Consider the following 24234-nt stretch of genomic DNA (forward strand, 5'->3'; position numbering starts at 1 on the left):
AGATCCATTCGCAGCATGAACGATGATCATAAACGATGTGTTGGATGTGCAGCTAGGATAAGTAATAAGGGAGCTAGGAGTGATTTTCGGTGCAGTAATAGGTTAGCATTTTTCGCTCTGGACTAATTCAGAGGCTCACTGTTAGCATTGTGTGTTTTTTTTTAAGAAAAAAATGAAAAAGATCAGTTAAATTAGTTTTGTTCCCGTTATATGGATATAAAATATTCATAGTTTATTAAATATTAAGGTTCCTTAGACGTTGTTTCCTGCAAATGACGCGATTTCGGCCCCGGAACCGGGTCCGTGGGGCCTAAGAGGATAACAGAGCATGTTTTTTATTTTTTTTACAGTTGTATTTGGATGGAATGAATACCTATAGTGATAATTCAAAGTAAGTCCGCCTGGACTTTATTTTTCTAAACTTCTTCCTCGGCTGACGAGTCCGAACTCAAATACTCCATGTTTTCGTCGAATGAGCAGTTCGTGTGTTTACAAAGTGAACGCATAGATGACGTCACAACCTAGTTTTTCGGATCATGTGACTACTGAAAATGGTCAAAATGGCAGCTGCCTGACGGAATATACAGGTTTTGATAAAAAAGAGCTATAAAATCATTATTTACCCGAGAATATCGCTGATTTCTTCAGGGTATGGTTTAAACATAATGTTTCACTAAATACTGAAGTTTTGATTAACTATCTAATGCCTGGAGCCTTCCTTTAAAATAGCACATGTGCATACAGAAGAACATTCATTGAAACACAGCATTTCTCTCAACTCAAACTTAAACCCCCAGCTTGCAAAGGCCATTTTCTTGTTTCTCTCCTCTGAAAGACAGAGTTTGGGTCAAAGGTAGGGTTGCAAAATTCCGGGAATTTTCAAAGATGGAAACTTTCCACGGGAATAAACTGGGAATTTTCCAAATTGAAGGTTGGCTCTTCATAGGGAACTTAAATATAGTTGGGGAAAGTATATTTTAGCATAATCTTGACTAAAACAAACAGATGCCATTCAAGTACACTTGAATATCAATGCTATAGCACACTGCTTACTGCATGGCTATTGAGACCACACAAAGGTTCGCAACAGGCTCACAAATGAGTGGAAAAACTGGTTGGCATTCGGGCAAACCTAAGGCTCTTTGAGCCGGACACAGAGCCATCCTCAACAAGGCTGGACAGTGACACTGAAGAGGAAGAGGAAGAGGAAGAGTTGGATATTGATGAGGCCCAGGAAGAGCCCGTTGACTGAAAGGGTTTATCAAAAATGCAGAGGATCACTTGAAGGAAGATTTGCTTTTGTTTAAATGGGACTTTTTGGAGGGAGAAGGACTCTTTTCATTTAACATTTTGAATGGGACTTTGTGGGGATTTTTGGATGGGGGGTGCATTTTTGTTCATTTTTTAATGAGTGGGGTTGGGGGGGATGAGTAATATTTAACTCAACATTCCTGTTTTCGTTCTTCAATGAAACAAATAATTGTTCAATAAAATAATTAAAACTTGTTCTGTTCTACTTTAAAAAAAAAGAAATAAAAAATCTGTTGAAATGTTGTGTTTTTTTGTTTAATTTTGCATCGAATATTTCCAAAATTCCCCAGCTTAACTTCCCATGGAAACGTTCCACCCCTTTGCAACCCTAGTCAAAGGTATGAAGACCACCTACCTGATAAGAGCCTCCAGGATGAGAGGAGAAGCACCTTTCTGAAACTCCAGCTCTTTGTAGTGCAGAGCCTTGGCGTAGGCACGGCACTTGGCAGCTCTCTCCCCCAGCAGCACAATTCCATTATCATCTCTGAGGGGCAGAGGGCCCTGGAAAAGGAAACAAATTGTACAAAATTATCAAGTTGTTGAGTAAGATTGAAATGAAATGGAAGTTGAATGGACAGTTGCTCTCTATTGGCAATCAGCAAAGTTTGCATCACACATCAAACTTATTATTCAGCAAAAGTCTGTGTTTAATGCTTTAAATATGGTGGTTAATCTAGCCATTTGACGTGTCAAAGGGTGTCCGATAGCCTGGTTCGCTTCTTTCCAATGGCTCCAAATAGGTCGCATTACACGTGTTTCCACTGCAGCCTCACAGCAGGGGGTGTCCCTAGTATATTATGACCCCCACATGACGGTCTGCGGCCTCAACGTAACAGTGTCGTCACTAATTAGCTCAATATGTGGCCTAGGGACAAAATTACATCTTGAAAGGCTTCTCTATTACCTGTTTTAGTTGGTTTGCAACACCTTTGCATGTCATTTAGGAAGGGATCAGTGTTTCTGAGAAGATATTAATATCCCGGACAAATGGAAGAAATTCCGGTTAGATATTATCGGTTTGTATTAGTATTTATTTTGTTAGGAACCGACAGAGCACATTTATTAACATGAGCACTTGAGTCCATACTTTTAATGTGCCACTTTAAGTCATTAAGGCTTATTTTCATCTGCAGTCCGAGGCAGGTTATTTTTAAGCTTAAAAACAATTGATAGGAAGGCTATAGAAATAATGACATCATCAAGTCAGGTATTGATTATTATTATAAAGTGGGCTATTTCAATTAAAAATAAGCCCACTCAAATAAACCAACAGATTCTTGGCAACAATAAAACAGAATGAAATATATTTGCAAACAAACCAACATGTAGGCCTGTTTTGCGCATAACATTTTAATTGCACTTTTGGGAAATATCTTTACCTGGAAATTATGAGTGGAAAAATGTGTATTTGTCAGACTTCAACAGGTTTTCCAAATCAAAAGAAACACTGCTCCAGATAGAGATGTTGGTGAAAGAGCATTGCAAAATGAATGATGTGATGATATGTCACCTTGATGTCATCTTATACTTTCCCATTCCTTTTTTTACCAAATTGAAAGCAACCTATTTCTAATTAACTGTTTAAGAGTGTAATGTAGTGCAGACTGGGCATATCTCAAACACACAATCACCTTTAACAATTTCAAAAAGGCTGATGACCATTTTGGGCCAACACCAAAGATGCTTATGTCACAGCATGATGCAGGTATGCCTAGTGAATTAAAGCATTAATGTCTCCTCAAAATATGAGGGCATATGAGGATACTTGAGTGACTTCTCATGTTTTCAAGGGCCTCCATTTAGGCGTAGCCATTACTTGCGGTCATAAACTCTATTTACCATCTGATTCACCATTTGAATTCTCCGGCAGACGCTTAAAATTCATAACACCAAATGCCTTAGTGTGAAAATATGTTGATGACAAAGAAAAACCTTAAACTGAACTTGGCCAAGTCAACCATAATCATTGTTTACACAATGACAATGTCAAAACAGATGAGGTCTGAATGCTACTGCTCTGCCAGCTGGAGACAATGTAAGTACAGCCCATTTTCTAAAGGTATTCCAACATCATGTAGTGAACGTAATATCATGCACATCCAGTTGGCGTGGACCTTTTGTTCCACAAAGGGTCTTGACAGTTTGTGTATAAAAATGTTAAAGTTGAGTCATTGGTGGTAATGAATAACACCTCACACCTGTGGATTTATTATAGGCGGTTTGAGATTCAATTATATAAGACAGATTTTTTTGTATTTGTCAACCCTTTAAAATAAAACACCTAATATAATAAACTTTGAATCAAAAACAATTCTAACTTATATAAAGGACTGCAGGCAATTCAATAAAGCATGGTTTGATTTGGTCTAAATTACATCAGAGGGATTTAGAACAAGAATAGGCAAGGCAATGCAAGGTTATTTATATAGCACCTTTCAACACAAGGCAATTCAAAGTGCTTTACAAAAAACGAAAGACATTAAGAAAATGGCATTTAAAATCAGTCATTAAAAAGAAAAGATAATAAAATAAACATTAAAAAAAAATACATGGATAAAAGTTACAGTGCAGTTTAAGATGTGAATAGTTCAATTAAAAGCAGCGTCAAAAAGAAAAGTCTTTAGTCTGGATTTAAAAGTAGTCAGAGTTGCAGCGGACCTGCAGTTTTCAGGGAGTTTGTTCCAGATATTTGGAGCATAATAACTGAATGCTGCTTTACCATGTTTAGTTCTGACTCTGGGGACAGAAAGCTGACCAGTCCCTGAAGACCTGAGAGATCTGGATGGTTCATAATTTAGCAGTAGGTCAGAAATGTATTTTGGGCCTAAACCATTCAAAGCTTTATAAACCAGCAGCAGTATTTTGAAATATATTCTTTGACACACAGGAAGCCAGTGTAAAGACTTCAGAACAGGAGTGATGTGATCCACTTTCTTAGTGTTAGTGAGGACTCGAGCAGCAGTGTTCTGAATTAGCTGCAGCTTTTTAATAGATCTTTTAGTGAGACCTGTGAAGACACCATTGCAGTAGTCCAGTCTACTGAAGATAAATGCATGGACAAGTTTTTCCAAATCCTGCTGTGACATTAGACTTTTAATCCTAGATATATTCTTTAGGTGATAGTAGGCTGATTTAGTAACTGTTTTAATGTGACTGTTGAAACTCAGGTCAAAGTCCATGACTACACCTATATTTCTGGCTTTATCTGTTGTTTTGAACATTACAGACTGAAGCTCAGCGATAACTTTTATACGTTCTGCCTTGGCTCCAAAAACCATTACCTCAGTTTTATCTTTGTTTTATTGTAGAAAGTTCTGACACATCCAGTCATTGATTTTTTCAATGCATTTACTCAGTGTTTGAATTGGAGCATAGTCTCCTGGTGAAATTGTTACGTAAATGTGTGTGTCATCCGCATAGCTATGGTAACTTATTTTGTTGTTTTTCATTATCTGAGCCAGTGGTAGCATGTAGATGTTAAAGAGAAGAGGCCCCAAGATGGAGCCTTGAGGTACCCCACATGTCATATTTGTCAACTCAGATGTGTATTTACCTAAAGAAACAAAGTTGTTTCTGTCCTTTACAGATGTAGCACTCCAGATCAGACTCAAATGGGTGTGTCCCAGTCAAAAGCCCAGCGGATGCCAGTGGCTGGGGGTGTTGCCAAATTGCTAGAGGGCGTTGCCCAATTTCCCCATTTGTTCAATTACAGGATTTAACCATGAGATGGCGCTTCATTCACAAAATACACAAAGACAACTGGGTGTTGTTGAACTTAGTCTGTTTGCAATGTTTGCAGCTCTGCAGTTGTGTTTGCTGAATACTGTAGCATTTAATCACTTATTTGTTACTGTATGGTTTTCACAAGCTACTATAATTAAAAAGCATCAATATTTTAGATCAAATAAAGTATATAGTTTGCTTTATGCAGTATATTTCTTGTAATATTGTTGGGGTGTTTTTACACAGTACAGTAGATTGAAGTAAATCAACGTATACATTAAGATAAGATAAGATGGACCTTTATTAATCCCGTGGGGAAATTCAGTAGTTCAAACAGCAACAGGGTGAGGGTGAAAAACAGGACAGCACAGATTCACACAGATTAATAAAATCAAAAATAAGATGAGCGATAAAAATAATAATAATGAGAAACTATGAAATAAGAAATGAATAAAACTAAAATGTAATTATCATATCATATATTATAATGTATTGTATTATTAAGTAATATCATACATTAACCCCATTATAGCAGATGCCACATTGAATGGATGAACACATTTATGCATCAATAATTACAACAGAGTATTTCTAAATAAAAGTTGTAAAAATACTTGTATGTATTTAATATTAACCCTTTGGAGTCGACCGTCACGCCGGCGTGATCAGATCACATGACCTGTTCAAGCCGGTGATGCATAAAAACAACAGTCCGGACAACATTGCCGTGTGTTTCTGTCGAAAGTACTGGCTTGAAACTATATCCCAGTCTTTGTTTCATGCAAAAAGACCCAGTAAACACGGAGATACGATGATATAAAGTTAATACATTTCAAAAGTATGAAAAATGAAAGCACATATTTGAATATCTTCGCCGTATTTGATAGATCCTGCTCAACAGGATGTATATGTGTATTTCTGTCGAAAGTACTGGCTTGAAACTATATGCCAGTCTTTGTTTCATGCAAAAAGACCCAATAAACACGGACATACGATGATATAAAGTTAATACAGATATATTTCAGAAGTATGAATAATGGAAGCACATATTTTAATATCTTCGCCATATTTTATCATTTTACTCAACGGAAAATACTGGAAACTGTGGATTCTGCTCAACAGGATGTATTTACCAGGGAGGGGGTGAGGTAATCAGGTAAACGGAGTGATACGAAACGAGACGAAAAGAGACGAAGAGGGACGGCGGGAACCGAAGAGAGACGGCGGGAAATGGAGAGAGACGAAGATATACGAAGACAGGCAGCGGGAGACGAAGAGAGGCGGCGGGAGACGAAGAGAGGCGGCGGGAGACGAAGAGAGGCGGCGGGAGACGAAGAGAGGTGGCGGGAGACGAAGAGAGGCGGCGGGAGACGAAGAGAGGCGGCGGGAGACTGCGATTGAAGTAAAGTGACAGACAAACATTGAGAATTTAGATATAGTTAGATAGATTTAGAGTTTTGAAGATTCAACTATGATGAAGAGAACTCTGAACGTGAGTCAAGCTTTAAGCTTGTTTTTTGACATGGAGGAGGAGGAACCTGTGATGTTGCCCTCTGTGTCGTAGTTGACAGAAACCGCTTTGAAGCGTGGCACAGATAAATATTTGATTATTTTTGTACATAATGTGTATATATATATTTGTATTATATTTATAATAACACTTTTGCCTTATCAGAATGAAATCCCATGCTACCTCAATCAAACTTTCACATTATCATAGTGACATCCCATGTATATATTTCCAGCTTTTAAATGGTTTCGTTGTGTATGTTTGTGTTACCTATATGAAAAATAATATTTTTAGGTTTTTAGGTTTTTTTTGTGATTTTGGGTCCAAAATGTTCATATAGTAGAAGATCACTGTTCTAAACAAAGTAAAAAATCCTACATCCAAACGAAATAAATATAATTAATTATGATGAATAGGTTAAGTCTTGTTCATTGTTTTTCACTTTTATTAAATGTTTGATATTTCCGGTGGAAATGGTGGACTATCGGACATTCAAAATGCAGCATATTTTCACTCTTACACATATATTCTCCTTTTACATACATTTTCACTCTTACACACATATATTCTCCTTTTACATACATACATTTTCACTCTCACACACGTATATATTTACACTTACACATTCATACATTTTGCTCTCATATTATCATATTTCAATGCACACATTCATATATTGTCACTCACACATTCATGCATTTTGTTCTCATATTCATATAATTTAATGCTCATATTTATACATTTTGCTCTCATGCAAAATCTACTAAAACAAAGTATGTCATGGTGGTCAGCTGTTAAACACAACAGTGTATCTTAAGGGCTGTATATATAATAAGCCTGTTGTCAATTTTAGACACAGGCTTATTATATTTACAGCCCTTAATAACATTCATTTTCTGGACTCAATGTGTGTCTTGGCCGTTTTCTTTGTTCCAAGCAAATGAGTGCTTTTTGTTTTGAAATCACTTCGCGGGCCTCCCCCCTCGCTCCACTGACCATTAGACCATTTAGTACGGTAAAAAGCAAAAGGGCAAAAACGCCTCACACGGACTCATATAGCCTATGTATGTATACTGTAAGGAGAATGTATGTGCGTGAGAGGACCAGTATGAATTACGGCATAGAAATATGCAAACAGAAACCTACAGACTGGGGGATGGGAGATCACAGGAGTGGGGGGGGGGGGGGAGCGCTGTGGAATGTGAGCCTTGGGAGAATTCCTCCACACATTCCGATGGCCAATTCGTTTTAAACAAAGAGTTCGCAACACAGGACAGCATAGGCAAGGTCAATGTTTGTAAACACAATCCCCAGGATGTGTCCTAATCAAACCAAAAGAGAAAATGCAGATATCATTCTCTCACTCGACTCGCTGGTATCTCGAGCTGAGCGCTCATTGGTGTTCATACTGCTCACAGGCTGGGCTGCTGTGTATATCTAGTGTATTCATACTGTACCCCGCCTCACTGTTTATTCATCATTCAACCATGTACACCTTCCTTTTTTCCCATCAAGAGGTTGAAAAAGATTGAGTCCTATGTTTCCAATTGGTTCCCAAATCTGAACATTGACCAGTGGCATAAGATCAGGAGCCGGGTAAATGAGAGACTGAGGAGCCCCAGAAAAACAGATCCCGAAATAGCTCGTCCTGGTTTCCGCAGCAGATAGGCCTACAGTATGGTGTCTGTTATGTCAGTTATTTTAAATAAAATGTTGAAAACTGAACTTGAAAATTGTTTCCTCTTTTTATTTTATTTATCATTTTCGGGACGGGGAGACGTGGGGAGACGTGTGTGATTACAAATTAATGCAGAAATGTAAAGTTCTATTCATATTCTTGACGGGAAGAGCCGTGTAAATGGGTGGCCATATATGCATTTGAAAAGCAATATAAATCACAGTTATTATACAATAGGCTATAAAAGCACCATCGATAACCATTACCTTTATCCAATTCAAACTTTGGACGGGAAAAAAGGAAGGTGTACATGGTTGGGCTATACTGTAGGCCTACTGTATACATACAAAGGCCATTCAAGCTAGAGTTCTTCTGGAAATGTTCACATCAGGCCAGAGTCCTGCATCGGGTGACCCGCAAAAAAGGTGATTCGCGGGTAGTATTTTTTTCTAACGCTTTTTTCCGGGTTCGGTTCTGGGTAAAACAAAGATGATGCGGGTCAGGTCGCGGGTATTGCATAATAAATATATTAAAATAATAATAATTTAGTTTAATGTTTAAATCCTCAGACCTCTCCCCTGCGGGACCGTGCATAATCATAACCTCTGCAGCGCATCAATCTGCTGCTGTGCGCCACATTGGAAATGGCTGAGGTGAAGCTCTCTAGCGGAGAATACAGCATTTTCAATAACACTTCCTCAAGAGCGAAATCCAACGTCTGGGAGGCTTTTGGTTTCATCCTAGATGGAGAAAATAACCAACATCTCACGCTTTTTGAGACAAATATGCCACTGCATGAGTTAATAATTGCACGTTTTCACTACTCATATATAGGCTAGGCTATGCGAGTCCGGTCGTGTTGCGGATCTTGTGCCGACGGGTCGGGTCGGGTTGCGGAACTAATTGGCAATATGTGCGGGGTAGCGGGGCGGGTTCGGTATTGCACGTCGCGGGGCGGGAGCGGGTCTTGAAAATCAGACCCGTGCAGGACTCTGCATCAGGCACCTTCAAGTTAAACAGTACTACAGTAAACAATTAACACAGTAGGCCTAAATTATGTGGATTAAACCACATTTATTTGGTTAAAAATAAACTAAATATGATTTTGTTTGAATGATTAAATGTCATCAGGCACCTTCAAGTTAAACAATCAGGTGCACACTTTAATGTGCCGCCACCTCCGGACTCGGCTTGACTCGGTTTAAAGAATGCACAAATGTGTTTAATCGTTTATGTCAGATATGTACTAAGTAGCCTAAATACATTTGTTCCTGCTCAAGATTAGATTAAACTTTATTGTTATTGCTCATACTGCAGGTACTGAGACAACGAAATGCAGTTTAGCTTCTAACCAGGTGCAACAAGCAGCGAAAAGTAATGTGCACAATACTACAGTAAACAAGTCACACAGTAAATTATGTGGATTAAACCACATTTATTTCGTTAAAAAGAAACGAAATATGATTTTGTTTGAATGATTAAATGTAGGGTGAATTGCCCTAATGTGGGACATTTTTGCATTTCAGACTTCGGGAATATATTGCGATATGAAGCCAATACAATAAATCAAAATCCAGTACCATTCCGAAATCCCCAGTAATATTAGACACTAATAATACAGTAAACTATTAACACTGTACATATTATTGTTTGCCCGTGGGATTAGGATGATCGGTAGTGAGACCCGTGCTGCATTTTCCTCCGGTCGGATGTGATATAAAAACAAAGCGATTATTTTTGTTGTTGTAAACTCACGTGGATTAAATTTAGTGCATTCATTTCAACTCGCGAACATATGATACATTAAATGATCGTGGGGATGATGATTGAAAATCGTTTGTTTGAGCCTGGATGCATTTCCTGATCTAAAAACATAGCGATGGTTTTGTACTTACGCCAACGTGAATTAAACATTATTTTGTTAAATAAAAACATGGTGATGTTTAGTAAATGATTACATGTCTCTTATTTAGCACAGAATGTGATCCTATCCGTGACATATATGGATCTTAACAAATATCCGCTATATCAGATACCTGTAGATCAGTTTATTTCACATGAGTTCCAGTGTGGCAGCTTTTCACGGCTCCCCCTGGTGGATCCATGATCCATTGTAGCTGGTTTCATTATAATTAAATGTATTTATCAAGGGGGCGTTTTAAGTCCTGCGGGGGGGGGGGGGGGGGGGGGTTCCTTTTCAGCAGGGGCCCACCCCGTGCTGATCACGGACCCGCACGGGTAGGCGTCTGAAATGAAGCACTACATTTGTAAGTAGGATTCAAACCAATTTAGAACTGTTTTCGAAAGTCCCACCCAGTTTTCTAGTCGGTCGAGTAATATGCTGTAGTCAACAGTGTCAAACGCAGCACTGAGATCTAATAATACTAACACTGAAGTTCTGCCACTGTCTGTGTTTAAGTGGATGTCATTAAAGACCTTTACAAGAGCAGTCTCAGTGCTGTGGTTTGGACGAAAGCCTGACTGGAACACATCGAAACAACTATTTAAATGCAAGAAATTACTCAACTGTTGAAAAACAACTTTTTCAATGATTTGACCTAGAAATGGGAGGTTTGATATGGGCCTGTAATTGTTCATTACTGAAGCATCTAGATTATTCTTTTTTAAGAGCGGTTTAATGACTGCAGTTTTCAGGGCCTGTGGAAAAATACCTGAGTGAAGAGATTTGTTTACTATATGAAGTAGATCTGAGGCCATGCAACAAAAAACATCTTTGAAAAATCCTGTTGGAATAATATCAAGGCAGCAGGAGGAGGATTTCAGAAGCTGAATAATGTCCTCTAGGTTTTTATCATTAATCTGATGGAATTGTGTCATGGTGTTTGAATTGATGTTAGGTGGACATAGGGACAACACATTTGCTGTACCTGATGCAGAGGCACTGACTGCTTGTCTGATTTTCTGAATGTTGTCAGTGAAGGAGGCAAAATCATTGCATGCCCTGGTGGATAGAAATTCAGAGGCTACTGACACTGGGGGGTTAGTTAGTCTGTCGACGGTAGCAAACAAGGCACGTGCATTGTTTTTGGTAATGATGTCAGAGAAGAAAGACTGTCGTGCGTTTTTCAATTCCAAATTATAAAGGCCAAGTCTCTCTTTATAGATTTCAAAGTGAACCTGGAGATTTATTTTTCGCCACCTACGTTCAGCTTTTCGACACTCTCTTTTTTCTGCTCTCACGGTCATGGCCTTTCTCCATGGAGATATTTTCTTCCCAGTCACTTCCTTTACCTTAGTTGGAGCAATGGCATCTATAACATTTTTAATTTTTGAATTAAAATGATCTACTAGCTCATTTACTAAGATGTTAGCAGGGGCAAGTGTGGAAGAAAAAAAACATTTCCTTATTTCAGGTAAATATCGCTTTGTGGTTATCTCTTTTTGAACATTTTTGTGAACAGAAATAGAGCTCTCAAAGAACACACAGGAATGATCAGAGAGTGCAACATCAGTCACCACAACCTTAGAGATATTCAGACCCTTTGAGATAATTAAGTCCAGAGTGTGCCCCTTATTGTGTGTGGGTTCCGTCACATGCTGAGTCAGTCCATAGTTATCAAGAGCACAAAACAGTTCTTTAGCCCCTCTGTCCTGGGGGTTGTCAACATGGATGTTAAAATCCCCAACAATGACTAGACGATCAAAGTCAATACACACTATAGACAGCAGTTCAGTAAAGTCATCAAAAAAGCTTGCACAGTATTTGGGTGGTCTATAGATATTTAGGAACAGAGCTCGAGAGGAGCATTTCAGCTGAAGGGCCACATATTCAAAAGAAGCAAAGTTCCCATAAGATGTCTTCCTGCATTGAATGGAATCATTGAACAAAATAGCAACTCCACCTCCTCTCTTATGCATTCTTTCCTGACTCATAAAACTAAAGTTGGGAGGGGTTGATTCGATAAGAACAGCTGCACTGTTATTTTGTTCAATCCAAGTTTCCGTTAAAAACATAAAATCAAGATTGTGCTCAGTGATAAAATCATTGATTACAAATGTTTTTCCTGCCAGAGACCTGACATTTAATATAGCTAGTTTAAGTTTGTTAGATACACTGTCAGTAAGATGTTTTGTGACAAGCTGTGGCTGACATGGAATCACTGCTAAATTTGATAAACTCACACGAATGTGTGAGCACTTCCTGTTTCTAAGCTGATTCACTGCTCTTACGGTACGTCCACACAGCAGCTTTTCAAAAATCTTGAAAATCTTAGAGCTGGGCGTGTCTGACAGCTTGGGGATTTTTTGCGAGCAATGCGACCAACAACCAATCACATGAATTTCCCGCCCCCGACATACAAAGCAAAAAACCCCGGGGATTTTATGCGAGCAATATATATATATATATATATATATATATATATATATATATATATAAACTCCCCAAACAGGCGAAAACCTACCAGTTTCACCCACTGTCTCTGCCACCTCCCTCCATGCCTGGTTCCTCCGGTTTGTATCCCGTTAATAGTTCTGGTCGTAAAGAACCGGGTGATTTGCTACCGTAATTTCTCGTTTGGAATATGAGGAAATGAACTGCGGTCTGGTTCTCCCTGCTTACACGCGGTTTGATTGGCTAGCGCTTCTACTGTCAGATTTGCATAAACGTGTTGATTGGCTGACGCTTCCAGCTCAGCTTCAAAACTTGAACATTGCTCAACTTTTGAATCCTGGAAATCCTGGACATCTTCGCTTCGCTCCCCCACAATGCAGTTTGGCGAAAAGCGAGCAAAGTGACGTCATCCCCATTCAAAGTCAATGGGCAGAGAAGCTTTGGAAGCGGTGGTGGAAGATTCGTCTAAAGCTGCTGTGTGGACGTACCGTTAATCTATTACCATCAACACAGATATCGGCAAAGCTCCTGGCAAGGCAGGGCCCCGGCATGTCGTGGAGAAGAGTTGAGTGCCATACACCCTTGAGCCTGACCCAGCACATATCAGTAAGAATACATTATTTTTTGAATATAGAAGGAAAAGGTTTCGTGACTTTTGCTCCATTTTAGTATACAATCAAATAAGATATAAGCAATAAACATTTAATAGAAATATCGACTTGAAATAAAATGTTTAAAAAGAAAGACACAAAATAAAAAGGTAAAGTAAAAGATCTAACAAAAGATACAAATAAATTAAATAGGGAAACATATTTACAGGAATATATTAAGTTAAGAAAATGTCCAAAAAAAAAGCTTGAATAAAAATATAGTTAATATTAAAATATTAATATAAAAATTAAGAAGTTTAAAATGTGCACATTGTACTACAATATATTACCCAGAATTCTGTGGTTTAATGTAGCTGCTGCGGTTCAATGCTCACCTTGTCGCTGTGCTCCATGAACTCTGCCAGGTTGAGCAGAGTCTGTGTGACCTCATGCGATGTCCTGGGAGGTGAGAGCCAACTCGATGCTGCGGATCAGCTCGTCCTGCTGATCCTCGCTCAGCTCAGACCAACAAGACAGGAAGGCAGCGGTGAACAGGTCCCTATGCGGCACACGTTTACGTTTATTACAGTTTTACATTGGACATTTATAGCAATAATCAGATTTTCCTAATTAATATCTTAACTTACTTTTCTTATGTCAATATAAATATTTACATTTTTGAATCTTCTTATTGCAGGATTGAATAAATATTTATTTTTTTCAATGGACCAGCTGTCACAAAACCTTATTTCTCCACCAGATTTAGCTCAAAGGTGGTTGTCCACCAACTATAACAACGGAAGCGCAAATCAGAAAGAGAGAAATTAAAATGTGGTCATTTGCGTTGGATAATATGGCCATTATGTTAATGTTTTTAGCTGTTATAGTAGACTACGGATGTAAACCAATAAAGGGACTGCAACAAGAGGACAACCTAAAAGAAAGAACGGCTAAAAGGGTAGACTAAAGAAGTGGTGTACCTGGCGAGGGGGGATGTAGGTTTGAGCCAGTGACCAGCTAGGACCTCAGGGCGGGGGGAGGACGACTCCTTCAGCAGGACCACACTCAAGCGCCTCAGCCACTCCAGCCAATCGTCTTGGACACTTTTCTTGCAGCACCCCAGGCCTATGAAGAAACAGAGAACCATCCGTCTCAGTCACTGGGAACTACGTGGGAGCAGTATAGTTCTGGGCAGGTAATGCGTCCGGTGGAGGACAAATTGGATAAATCTTGTGGTATCTTGGCAGTTAAAGAACTGAGTCATTCCAAAAAGATTGCATCATTCAACTGTTGAACAGTACGCGGTGATGTAACAGCGCAGGTCATAGCATATGAATCACATAATTTTTATATCACTCCGTCGACTCAGTGACCCCCTGTGCTCTGAAAGGAAGCATCTGCTTTCATTGTGTGTTCCAAGTATTGTTCAAGTTTTTCCTTTAATCAATCACCAGTTTGTTGTTCCATATGTCATCACAAATTCACAAATAAACTATAGGCTTGTATACAGGGCTGGTAAATATATACAACAGGCAACGGTAAACAATACAGCTAATGCCACACTGGTCTTGGCATTTTGTGCCTTTTACTGCAAAGGAATATGAGTTTCAAAAGTATAAAAAGTCAATCATCTCCTCTGACCTTTTGAAGTGCTGTAGTGCTGACGTGAAGCTTTCTTCATAGGGGCCCCGCCTCCACCAGGCCCGCTGACCAGAGCGTCGCCTTGGTTACCACGAAGGTGGCGATGTTGGAAGATTAGAGGGTCCTCTTCCTCCTCAGCCAGAGTATAGCCCTATAAAACACACACACACAAACACACACACAACACAGAATAAAAACATGTTCTATCAATATAGAAGCACATTTCCTTCCTGAGGGGAAACTGTTGATAAACAAATCATGATAATGACTTAGTTATTATGCACTGTACAAAAAAAAGCAGTTTGTTCCTGATTGGGTAATGTATGCTGGCATGTGTAGGTGCTGTGTGTGTGTCATGAAGGTGTTTCTAATGGGCTCTGACTAGACAGGAGGTAGACAAGATCAATGGGACTTTATTTGACTCATTTATAATGAAAAAGGACCTAAGAAAAGTCGCCTTTCAGAATATCATGACGTATTCTTATAATAAATCCTATTGTGGCTCATAAATTCCGAAAGGATGGCCAGTGTCATCCTAATTTGCAGGTAAACACCCCGCCAATTGAAATAAAAGGGCATGAGACTATCAAATAAGGCGGGGTGCACACAAACAAATTACAAAGAAAAGTTTAGAGGATATTGTCACGAAGGACCTAGGGTGGAGGAAAAGGACTCCACTTAAAATAGTAGTTGAGTGAAATAGAGGTACTTGTGCAGAAAATGTACTCCTACTAGCCAACATATTTAGAAGCATTATTGGTGGATATAAAATAACAAAAAATACATAGGATACAGAATTCAAGTTAGTGTATTGTTTTACTGTACAAAACATAACAACCAATAATTGTTGCATAATTCTGTCAAACCTAAAATGTGAGTTAGTGTGTTCTTGAGTGTGTGCAGATTCTATTAATATCTAAAAACAAATCCCAACCAAGAAAAATTGCTTGCTTGTTCTACCTAAAAAAAGATGGTTAATGAGGCCTAATGAACAACAGCTGATGAATTAAGGAGACATGTTGGAAATGTGTGTTGGCATCAATTGCTTTAATATGTTTCATAGAAAACCTGGATATATTGTGTGACTCACTTTAACAATGCGACATATGAGTATGTCGTATCGCTGGTGGTTGATCCTGTGCTTCAGCATCACTTTGTTTACCATGGGGATGAAGATCTGGTACTGAAAATAAGGGGGAAGAGAAGCAGAGTAAATAAAAGGGTGTTGATGTGCTTGATGTGGTTTGGTCTGGCTACCTCTTTCCCAACACCAGAAGCCTAATAGCTACCCTGCACTTGTCTCTAACCACCGTGAGTCTCAGATCAAAAGCAGCACGTTAGTTTCCAGATGAGGCTCCACGTGTGTTAGTGGTTCTGAGGTTAGGACTGAAAACGATAGCAGAGTTTTACGGATAAAGGGAAGGTGAACGTGACCTCATCCACTCTCGTAAACACCAACCCCCCCCTGCAAAATGGCCAATGACATCAGCAGTCTGGCAGGAAGTTATAAACACTAGGGGGGGTGAAGGGGTTACTGAAATGCTGTTCATCTGAAGCTAGCATAGGGAATCTGGAAGTTTTTGAATAATAGCTACATAGTTACAAGCCCCGGGGACAGCTTTAGCTACCTTTTTTCCAACTGGAATACTAGTGAGGACAGGGTGTCCATCGCGGTGCGCGCAGATCAGGCGTGCTGTCAAGAGCTCGGACAATTGGGTGGATGAGGCGTGAAGCGTAGTCGGTGAAGTCCAGGGACTCAGTCAGCCGGTCCAGTGTCTCCAGCACCCTGAGAGGAAACACAGGATCAACACGAAATGCTCAGCTTCAGTCAAACAGTAGAAGGACAGAAAGGACATAAAAGTGCACTTAAAAAGCTGTGAAGATACTACAATTTGAACCTCGTTATTTTTCCAGTATCACAGCCAATATAATTACTTTTTTCATGATTGTGGTACAAGTGTTAATACAATCAAATCCGATTTAAAATGAAAGGTCATTTTTGAGGAAGTCCAAAATAGTAGCTTAAATGGGCCCAACAAAACCAATTAAATGTCCCTAATTAAGAACGTTTTGGGATGAGGTGTTTGATGCCCTTAATGAAGTGTTCCACCTCAATTCAATCCAAAGGCGGCCCTTCTAGGAGTACTTCTGGTAGGCATTGATGGAAAAGCTAAGAAATATATCTTTAAAATAGTGTTACAGCAGGACAATTAAATATATAATAATAATGCATTACATTTGCTCAAAGCGCTTTACAAGTACACATTACATATTAGACATGTAAGAGTCATTACTCTGCGGACATTACCCACAGGAGTCAAATGCGGGTAAAGCGTCTTGGCCCAAGGACACAACGGCCTGGGCGCAGTGGCGGGATTCGAACTGGAGTTCACCAACGCCCCTTGATCTGATGACCAACGCTCTAACCACTGCGCCAAAACCACCCCTAATATAACATATAATAATAACAATAACTATAACATTAAATGGTTAAAACTTAGACTCCAAAAGATTCATTATTAACTGAAAGGTCTGGGAAGTCTATTAGATGGATCAAAAATATATCCTCTTAGACTTCAGCCAGATATATTTATTAGAAGATGGACACTATATATAGATTAATATAACTAATACAGTAAAGCGAGGCCAATTTTCACCACAGCTTTCAAATTTAGTCGCATAAAATCCTCTGTATTACATATACTTCAATACTGTAGAGATGCCTTCATGCAATTTGGGGTTAGATGTCTTGCAAAAGGACACCTGTTGACGCAAGGGGGGATCAAACAAAAATGCTCTGATTGGTGGATCAGCCCATCACCCCCCCAGAGCAGTAGCTGCACTGTTATTATCTTTCTATGAATAAAGTATGATAAAGCTCGAAAAATGGACAAAACAATGGCCAGTAGTGTTACGACTCCGACTACTTGAGCACAGTAGTAACTTGAGCACAGTAGTAACTTGAGTTAGCCATGTGAAAGTACTGGACTTGCGGGCCTGCAGGGGCACATCGTTGGCGTCAAACAGCTTGACGATGGGAGGCAGCAGCAAGTGCAGGTAGTCGTCCAGGTTGGCACCAAACAGCTGGATGGCGTTGAGCATCTGCAAAGGAGAGCACATGCTGCTCAGTCCCACATACCGCAACACTTAAGCAGTTCTTTTTAATGAGCTTGTTATGGCTAAATGGCCTTTTTTCCAGGAAAAAACACTGGATGGTGTGCTGGCACTAATGCCAGCCTTCCAGGAAGATTCTGCTCTGCTATGGGCGAATGTATGAGTGAATATTTTATTTATGGATGTCACCTTGCAGCACACAGACATCAAATATAATACAGAGCATATTCAAAGTTAAAAACCCTACACAAAAAGCACTACAATTGGGACTTGTCGTATATTAAGTATGCTATGTATCTTTGATGTCCCTGGTTTGATTCCCAAAGCACATTTTGAGCTCTTTGGCAAACAGAAGGTAATACATAAATATATGAAAACAAATGATCACATAAAACAGGGGTGGGGAACCTCCGGCCCCCGGGCCGTATACGGCCCGCGAGACCTTTCGCTACGGCCCTCGAGGTAATTTATAAATATACGCAAAAAACAAAAGAAATCTAGACCGCAAAAAAATTAAACAAGCGAGTCCCTGTTTTTCCTAGCCAAGGTCAGTGACCATGAACACATCACGAGCCTAACGTGTCATCACGTGGTATATGTCTCGTCTGACAGGGATGCAGTTCTGACCATGGTTCTGACGGAGAGCAGAGCACCAGAACGCCGCTCCGCCACAAATGTCAGTACCCATAAGGAGCCGTACACATACCGCAGTTTCTGCGTGGCTGTGTCTTTAGCTGAAAGCCCAGTGGTCTGTTCATCTGTCATACTGATCATACAGTCAATAACTGTGTTGTTATTAGCATCTGGTTAGCTAGCTCTGCTAACGAATATAAGAAGCTTTTTCTACAACCAGTGAGGTAAAGGCACATCTTTATATGATCATTATAGTTATAAAAAAACAAGAGAATAAAGTAAACAGGTATAAAATACTATATGACAGTAAAAAAAGTTGTTATTAATAAACAAGAATACAGTTTAAAAGGGGAGTGATTTGTAAAATATCCATAAAGAAAAAGAAAATCTGCTTACAGTTCTGTTTCATATGGGTGTTGAGAGATGTATCCATCGATCTCCTAATGTTGCTCTCAAAGTGCACCAGATTGATGCTTTTAACTCAACATTTAAAAAAAAATCTTCCCGGGGAGCATACCCCCTGGACCCCCCTAGAGGAGGTGAGCCCTGGACCCCCCTAGAGGAGGTGAGCCCCCCCCCCCCCCCCCCACTTAAATCATGTTCACATGGATAGGAAACTAAATACATTTGCACACATCTTGTGTCCATATATTTCAGTTTGGGTGGTCACGCCACACCGTGCACGTGCATGCATGTGTGAGTCATGGTGAGATATCTGGATTAAGAGGTTGCTTTTTCTTTGCACAGCATGAAAGAAAGGCCAAATGAATGGGCTGTGATTTTAGTATTTTTAAGCAGAGGTCAATCATTTGTACGGCCCTCGGAGGATGTTGGAAACATTGAAATGGCCCTTGAGAGGAAAAAGGTTCCCCACCCCTGACATAAAACAAATAGAATATAACAGGAACTACTATGGGCAAATTCCAGAGTTAAACAGAAAGACCACAGTGTGTGAATTTGAGCTGTGCCAAACCAAAGTTGACAATTGTGAGAGAAACTCATGGTGTGGTCATGTACCCAAAACGGCAATCTTTATGACTGTGAATGGAGCTATGACTAGGGATGGGTACCGTCGAGCCCCGGTATTAAACGGGCCCCGGGGCTGAATTATTCAAGACCGTGGTACCGTTAAGCTCCGACGTTATCTGTATTTGTATCTAAAAAATATGTCATATGTATTATTGCTACACAAACATTATATTGCAGTTCTCATTCATAACACTCCGTTTGATGTCTCATTATGGGATGCGCCTCATCACGGAGCAAACGGAAGCATCAATCTCATTACGCCAATCCTGATTGGCTGGTGATCTTGACGTCAGCGTCAGGGGAAATCACCCCCTATAAGTAGCTTGCGCCACGACGCGTGCGTCATTCAAACTCTTCTCGCTTCAGAGCACATCTCACAGTGGGCTCAAAATGACCCCATTTGAACCCCTGGAAGGAGCTGACATGAAACATCTGTCACTCAAGACAGTGCTGTTACTGGCCCTGGCATCCGCCAAGCGGGTCAGCGATATTCATGCGCTGTCTGTACATCCTCATGCACTCAGTTCGCCCCAGGGCAAACGAGAGCGTTGTTGAAACCCAACCCTGCCTTTACACCAAAGGTGGTTGGTTCATGTACCCCAATTGACATTGAGGCATTTCCTCCGCCGCTGGTTTCCTCCGGGGAGCAGCAGCAGGATCTGTTGTGTCCAGTCCGGGCTTTACACACATATGTACAGATCAAAAGAGCTTCGTCTTAATGACCAACTCTTCGTGTCCTGGGCTAACCCTCACAAGGGTAAGCCTGTTACCAAGCAACGGCTCTCCCACTGGATTGTGGAGGCAATTGCTTTGGCCTATACGAGTCAGAATTTGCAAGCACCTTCGGGTCTGCGGGCTCACTCGACTCGGGGCCTGGCTACATCCTGGGCTTTGTTCAAGGGTGTTTCCATCCAAGACATCTGTGCAGCGGCGAGCTGGTCCTCGCCGCTCACTTTTGTCCGCTTTTACAGGCTAGACGTCTCCGCTCCAAGCGTGGCCCGAGCAGTGCTGGGCACCTTGTTGAGTCGGGACTCTACCTGATAAATTCTGGTTGATCGGTGATTTTTCGAGATAAGCTCGTCTGGCAATACGGGAGCTACAATATCCCATAGTGAGACATCGAACGGAGTGTTATGAATGAGAACTATAGGTTACTTACGTAACCCCAGCCTCAGAGTAACATGAAGTCAGATGTCTCACCAGACGGCCCTCCTTGCTATGGTGAAGCGAGAAGAGGTGTTTGAATGACGCATGCGTTGTGGCGCAAGCTACTTATAGGGGGTGATTTCCCCTGACGTCAAGATCACCAGCCAATCAGGATTGGCGTAATGAGATTGATGCTTCTGTTTGCTCCGCGATGAGGCGCATCCCATAGTGAGACATCTCACTTCATGTTACTCTGAACACTGGGGTTACGTAAGTAACCTATAGTTTTAGTGTCGCCAACTCCGTTTCTAATACGCAAAAAGACTGCAACATGCGTCATTTTTTGTATTTTCGATCTTTCCAATCCAGCCGGGAGATCTCTCTCCCCCGTCTGTGTGCTAGGGGGCGGGGCAGTTTACACACACGCAGCTGCCTGCTACATGCATCAACACACACGAAGGAGATGGCGGAGAGAGAACACGCTCCGAGGTGTGGTTAAACTTTACTCGTCTCGATGTGGACAATGCTCGTTAGTCGTTACCAAAAGTTCAATAAGAGTTTAGCATGTAAGGGCGGTAACACGAGCAATTTGTCTAAACATTTAGCAAAAGTGCACCACATTCAGACGGAGGAATGCACCGGGTTCGACTGTCTTTCTAGCAGCTCTGTAGCCCCGTCCACGAGTAACGATTCCACGTCAGGTGTTATGTATGCTAGCAGCAACACACGGAGTTAACTACATTATACAAACATGGGGTAATGATTAGAGGAAACTGAGTTATTTATTTTTGTTAAAGTTTCAGCTATTCTGTTTACAGTTCTGTCATCACATCATTTAATACGATTTGTTAAAACACTGTTGTTTCTTTTGATGTGAAATATTATGTATTTAATTTAAATAATAAGCAATGTTAGTTTTGTTCACAATTTGTTTATTTTCATTTTTCATTTAATCGTTTATTTTAATAGGGACAATAATAATAATAATAATAATAATAATAATAATAATAATAATAATAATAATAATAATAATAATAATGGGTTTAATTTATAAAATGCACATTAATGAACACTTGAGACAAATAATGCTTCAAGTGTAAATATGCTGGATTTTAGCTTTGAGCTAATTTACATCCGTAGTCCCTGACATACAACATATAGTTAGTTTACCTCATTTTTTCTTCTCCAAAAGAACCGATAAGAGTACCGTTAAAAGACCAAACCGATAAGCGGTATCGATAAAAGTAGTAGTACCGTTAAAACCTTAACGATACCCATCCCTAGCTATGACCCTTTATTTGTTCATACTGCCTGTGCTGCAGCACCTCTTTTCACCCTCCGTCTGAAACGTCTGAAACCAGAGCACAGACTGCTCTGATTGGCTAGCTGGCTCTGTTGTTATTGGTCAACAACGTACAATGTTTTTGTAGTGTTACATAGTGATGCCACTATAAGTAACATAAGTAAAGTAATACTATAATAAAGTAAGTATTCAGGCACAAAAACACAACACACTATAGGAAAGGGAAACCTAAAAAATTATAATAGGGCCCCTTTAAAAATTGCTTTTAATACACATTGTTTGGAACCCAATTCACTCATTTTTAGAATGACACTCTTTGTGAATCTGCTTGTTGTCCTTGCTAGTTATAATTAGGCATAATGAATCCACATCATTATGATAATTTAACATAGCAGCAAAGCTAAAATGGGAAACAAATGGGAGCTAAGGACATTATGAAGTTTCCAGTGCAACGTTAATGAGATTTTAAATGATTTAATTGTTGGACAGCACATACACGTCAATCAACTGGTATTCATATATGGCCTTCTTTCAATTTCTAATGGGTCTACACTTGAAAGCTGTTTTAACAAAACATATATTCATGTCTGAATACATATAATTATAAAAGGGAACATTAAGAACTAACTGAAAGTAGGGCTGCATTATCTGCATTAGCTAACATTAGCTGTGTGATTGTTCCTAAATCTTTAGATATTTGGCAACCGGTGAAGTCATGTTGTGTGGACAGATGGTGGTCTTAAAGGATGACGTAAGTTGCCCCCAACACGCAACATTACCACTTCCGTTCTTTTCCCACACCTCCACCCGCACGTTTAAATTGAGCACGGCGAGACAGCAGGGAGCCGAGGTGTGTGTGTGTGTGTGTGTGTGTGTGTGTGTGTTGTGGGGTGGCTGGACAGAGCAGCTCCTGATAGAGGTTTGTTTTTCTTTTCTTCTCCTTTGGACTAAAGGGTAACCCGATTCCCAGCTCCCCCCCATTTGGTGACCTCCATCCTGTGTTAAAGATTAGGCTCCAGACCCAGGCCCTGAGTTATGGGCTATCCAGACTGTGGGCTGCCGGGTTATCTAACACTGAAGACTGAGACAAAACAGCACAAGAGCAGAGAGCATAGGAGGGCCGTGCTTCTTACGAATCTCTCTTTGTGGTCTGTGCCTGAAAACCATGATTTAGAGTTTGAGGGGAAACCCAGACAGCTTCTGGCAGCAGCTGCAGAAACAGGAGAGTGTGTCAGCTACAGGTCCATGCCGTCTTTGAACTGAGGTATTACAAGTGAAAGGCTTAGACCTGTATGGTTTTTGATGGATATCGATGGAAACCGCAAACAGAAAGCAGCACCCCAAAAAGTCAACTGTGGCCTGAGCTCCTGTGCCTTTTGAAGGAGTGTGGAGTGATGAGGGCTTTAAAAAACACACACACTTCTCTTGGCAGAGGAAGATAATTTATGTTATCTACTCAAATAACAATTCACTGACATTTTATCTTTTAGCGCAACACCAGATTTATGACCTTTTTTCCAATAATCAAGACAGAGTTAAAGGTGCAGAATCTATTCCTTCCTCTCAAAAACGTTATATGATTTTATTAATCTTTGTTAACATCCATGTTTGCTGACTAGCAGCCTTCTCCTTCCTTTCCTTTACTGGTGCATCACTACGTTTCTTGGTGCATTAATGCCACAAACGGATTAGTAACACAGCGTTACATGGTCATTAGAAATGTGAGGTACTGAGTAAGCCAAAGCTAATTTTCGTAGTGGCCAAACAGTGGTACTAGAACTTCTGTGTCAGTCATATTTTTTTAGAGAAATTCAACTAGCGAGCACAAACCCTTAAAATATACCTTATTTAAATGAATAGGTTCTAAAAGTAGTAAAATGCCATTAAAGCGTAAGAGTAATTTATCCTCTCATTTCATTTGAATGAGTTGAGACCGGCCAGATGTTCAGGGTGTTTTGGTCAGGCCCCCAGGAAGTGAACCGGGTGTTTAATCTATTTTTCTTAGTCGCTCAAAGGTGGTACTACAACTTTAGTGTCAGTCACATTAAGTCATCAGGACTCCACTAAGAAATGTCCATAGGAATTAAAGGCACCGGACAACCCCCCCCCCACCCCACTCCCATCGCTCCCCGGGCGCTGTACAATAGCTGCCCACTGCTCCTACTACTAGACTCCTGGTACTAGGATGGGTTAAAAGCAGAG

General features: G+C 40.2%; 1 protein-coding gene across 1 annotated transcript in view; it reads right to left on the minus strand.

The window, feature by feature from the left end:
• Positions 1 to 24234, minus strand: part of mtor (mechanistic target of rapamycin kinase) — a 141472-nt gene that overhangs the window by 82542 nt on the left and 34696 nt on the right. Inside the window, 12 exon segments of the mRNA XM_034086211.2 lie at positions 1667 to 1812; positions 13562 to 13615; positions 13617 to 13725; positions 14147 to 14264; positions 14267 to 14291; positions 14808 to 14864; positions 14866 to 14958; positions 15898 to 15990; positions 16218 to 16272; positions 16436 to 16484; positions 16487 to 16593; positions 17797 to 17909. Coding sequence (XP_033942102.1) covers positions 1667 to 1812; positions 13562 to 13615; positions 13617 to 13725; positions 14147 to 14264; positions 14267 to 14291; positions 14808 to 14864; positions 14866 to 14958; positions 15898 to 15990; positions 16218 to 16272; positions 16436 to 16484; positions 16487 to 16593; positions 17797 to 17909 — 1019 coding nt within the window.

Source organism: Pseudochaenichthys georgianus, chromosome 7, assembly GCF_902827115.2.
Source record: "Pseudochaenichthys georgianus chromosome 7, fPseGeo1.2, whole genome shotgun sequence".
In the NCBI taxonomy this organism is placed as follows: Eukaryota; Metazoa; Chordata; class Actinopteri; order Perciformes; family Channichthyidae; genus Pseudochaenichthys; species Pseudochaenichthys georgianus.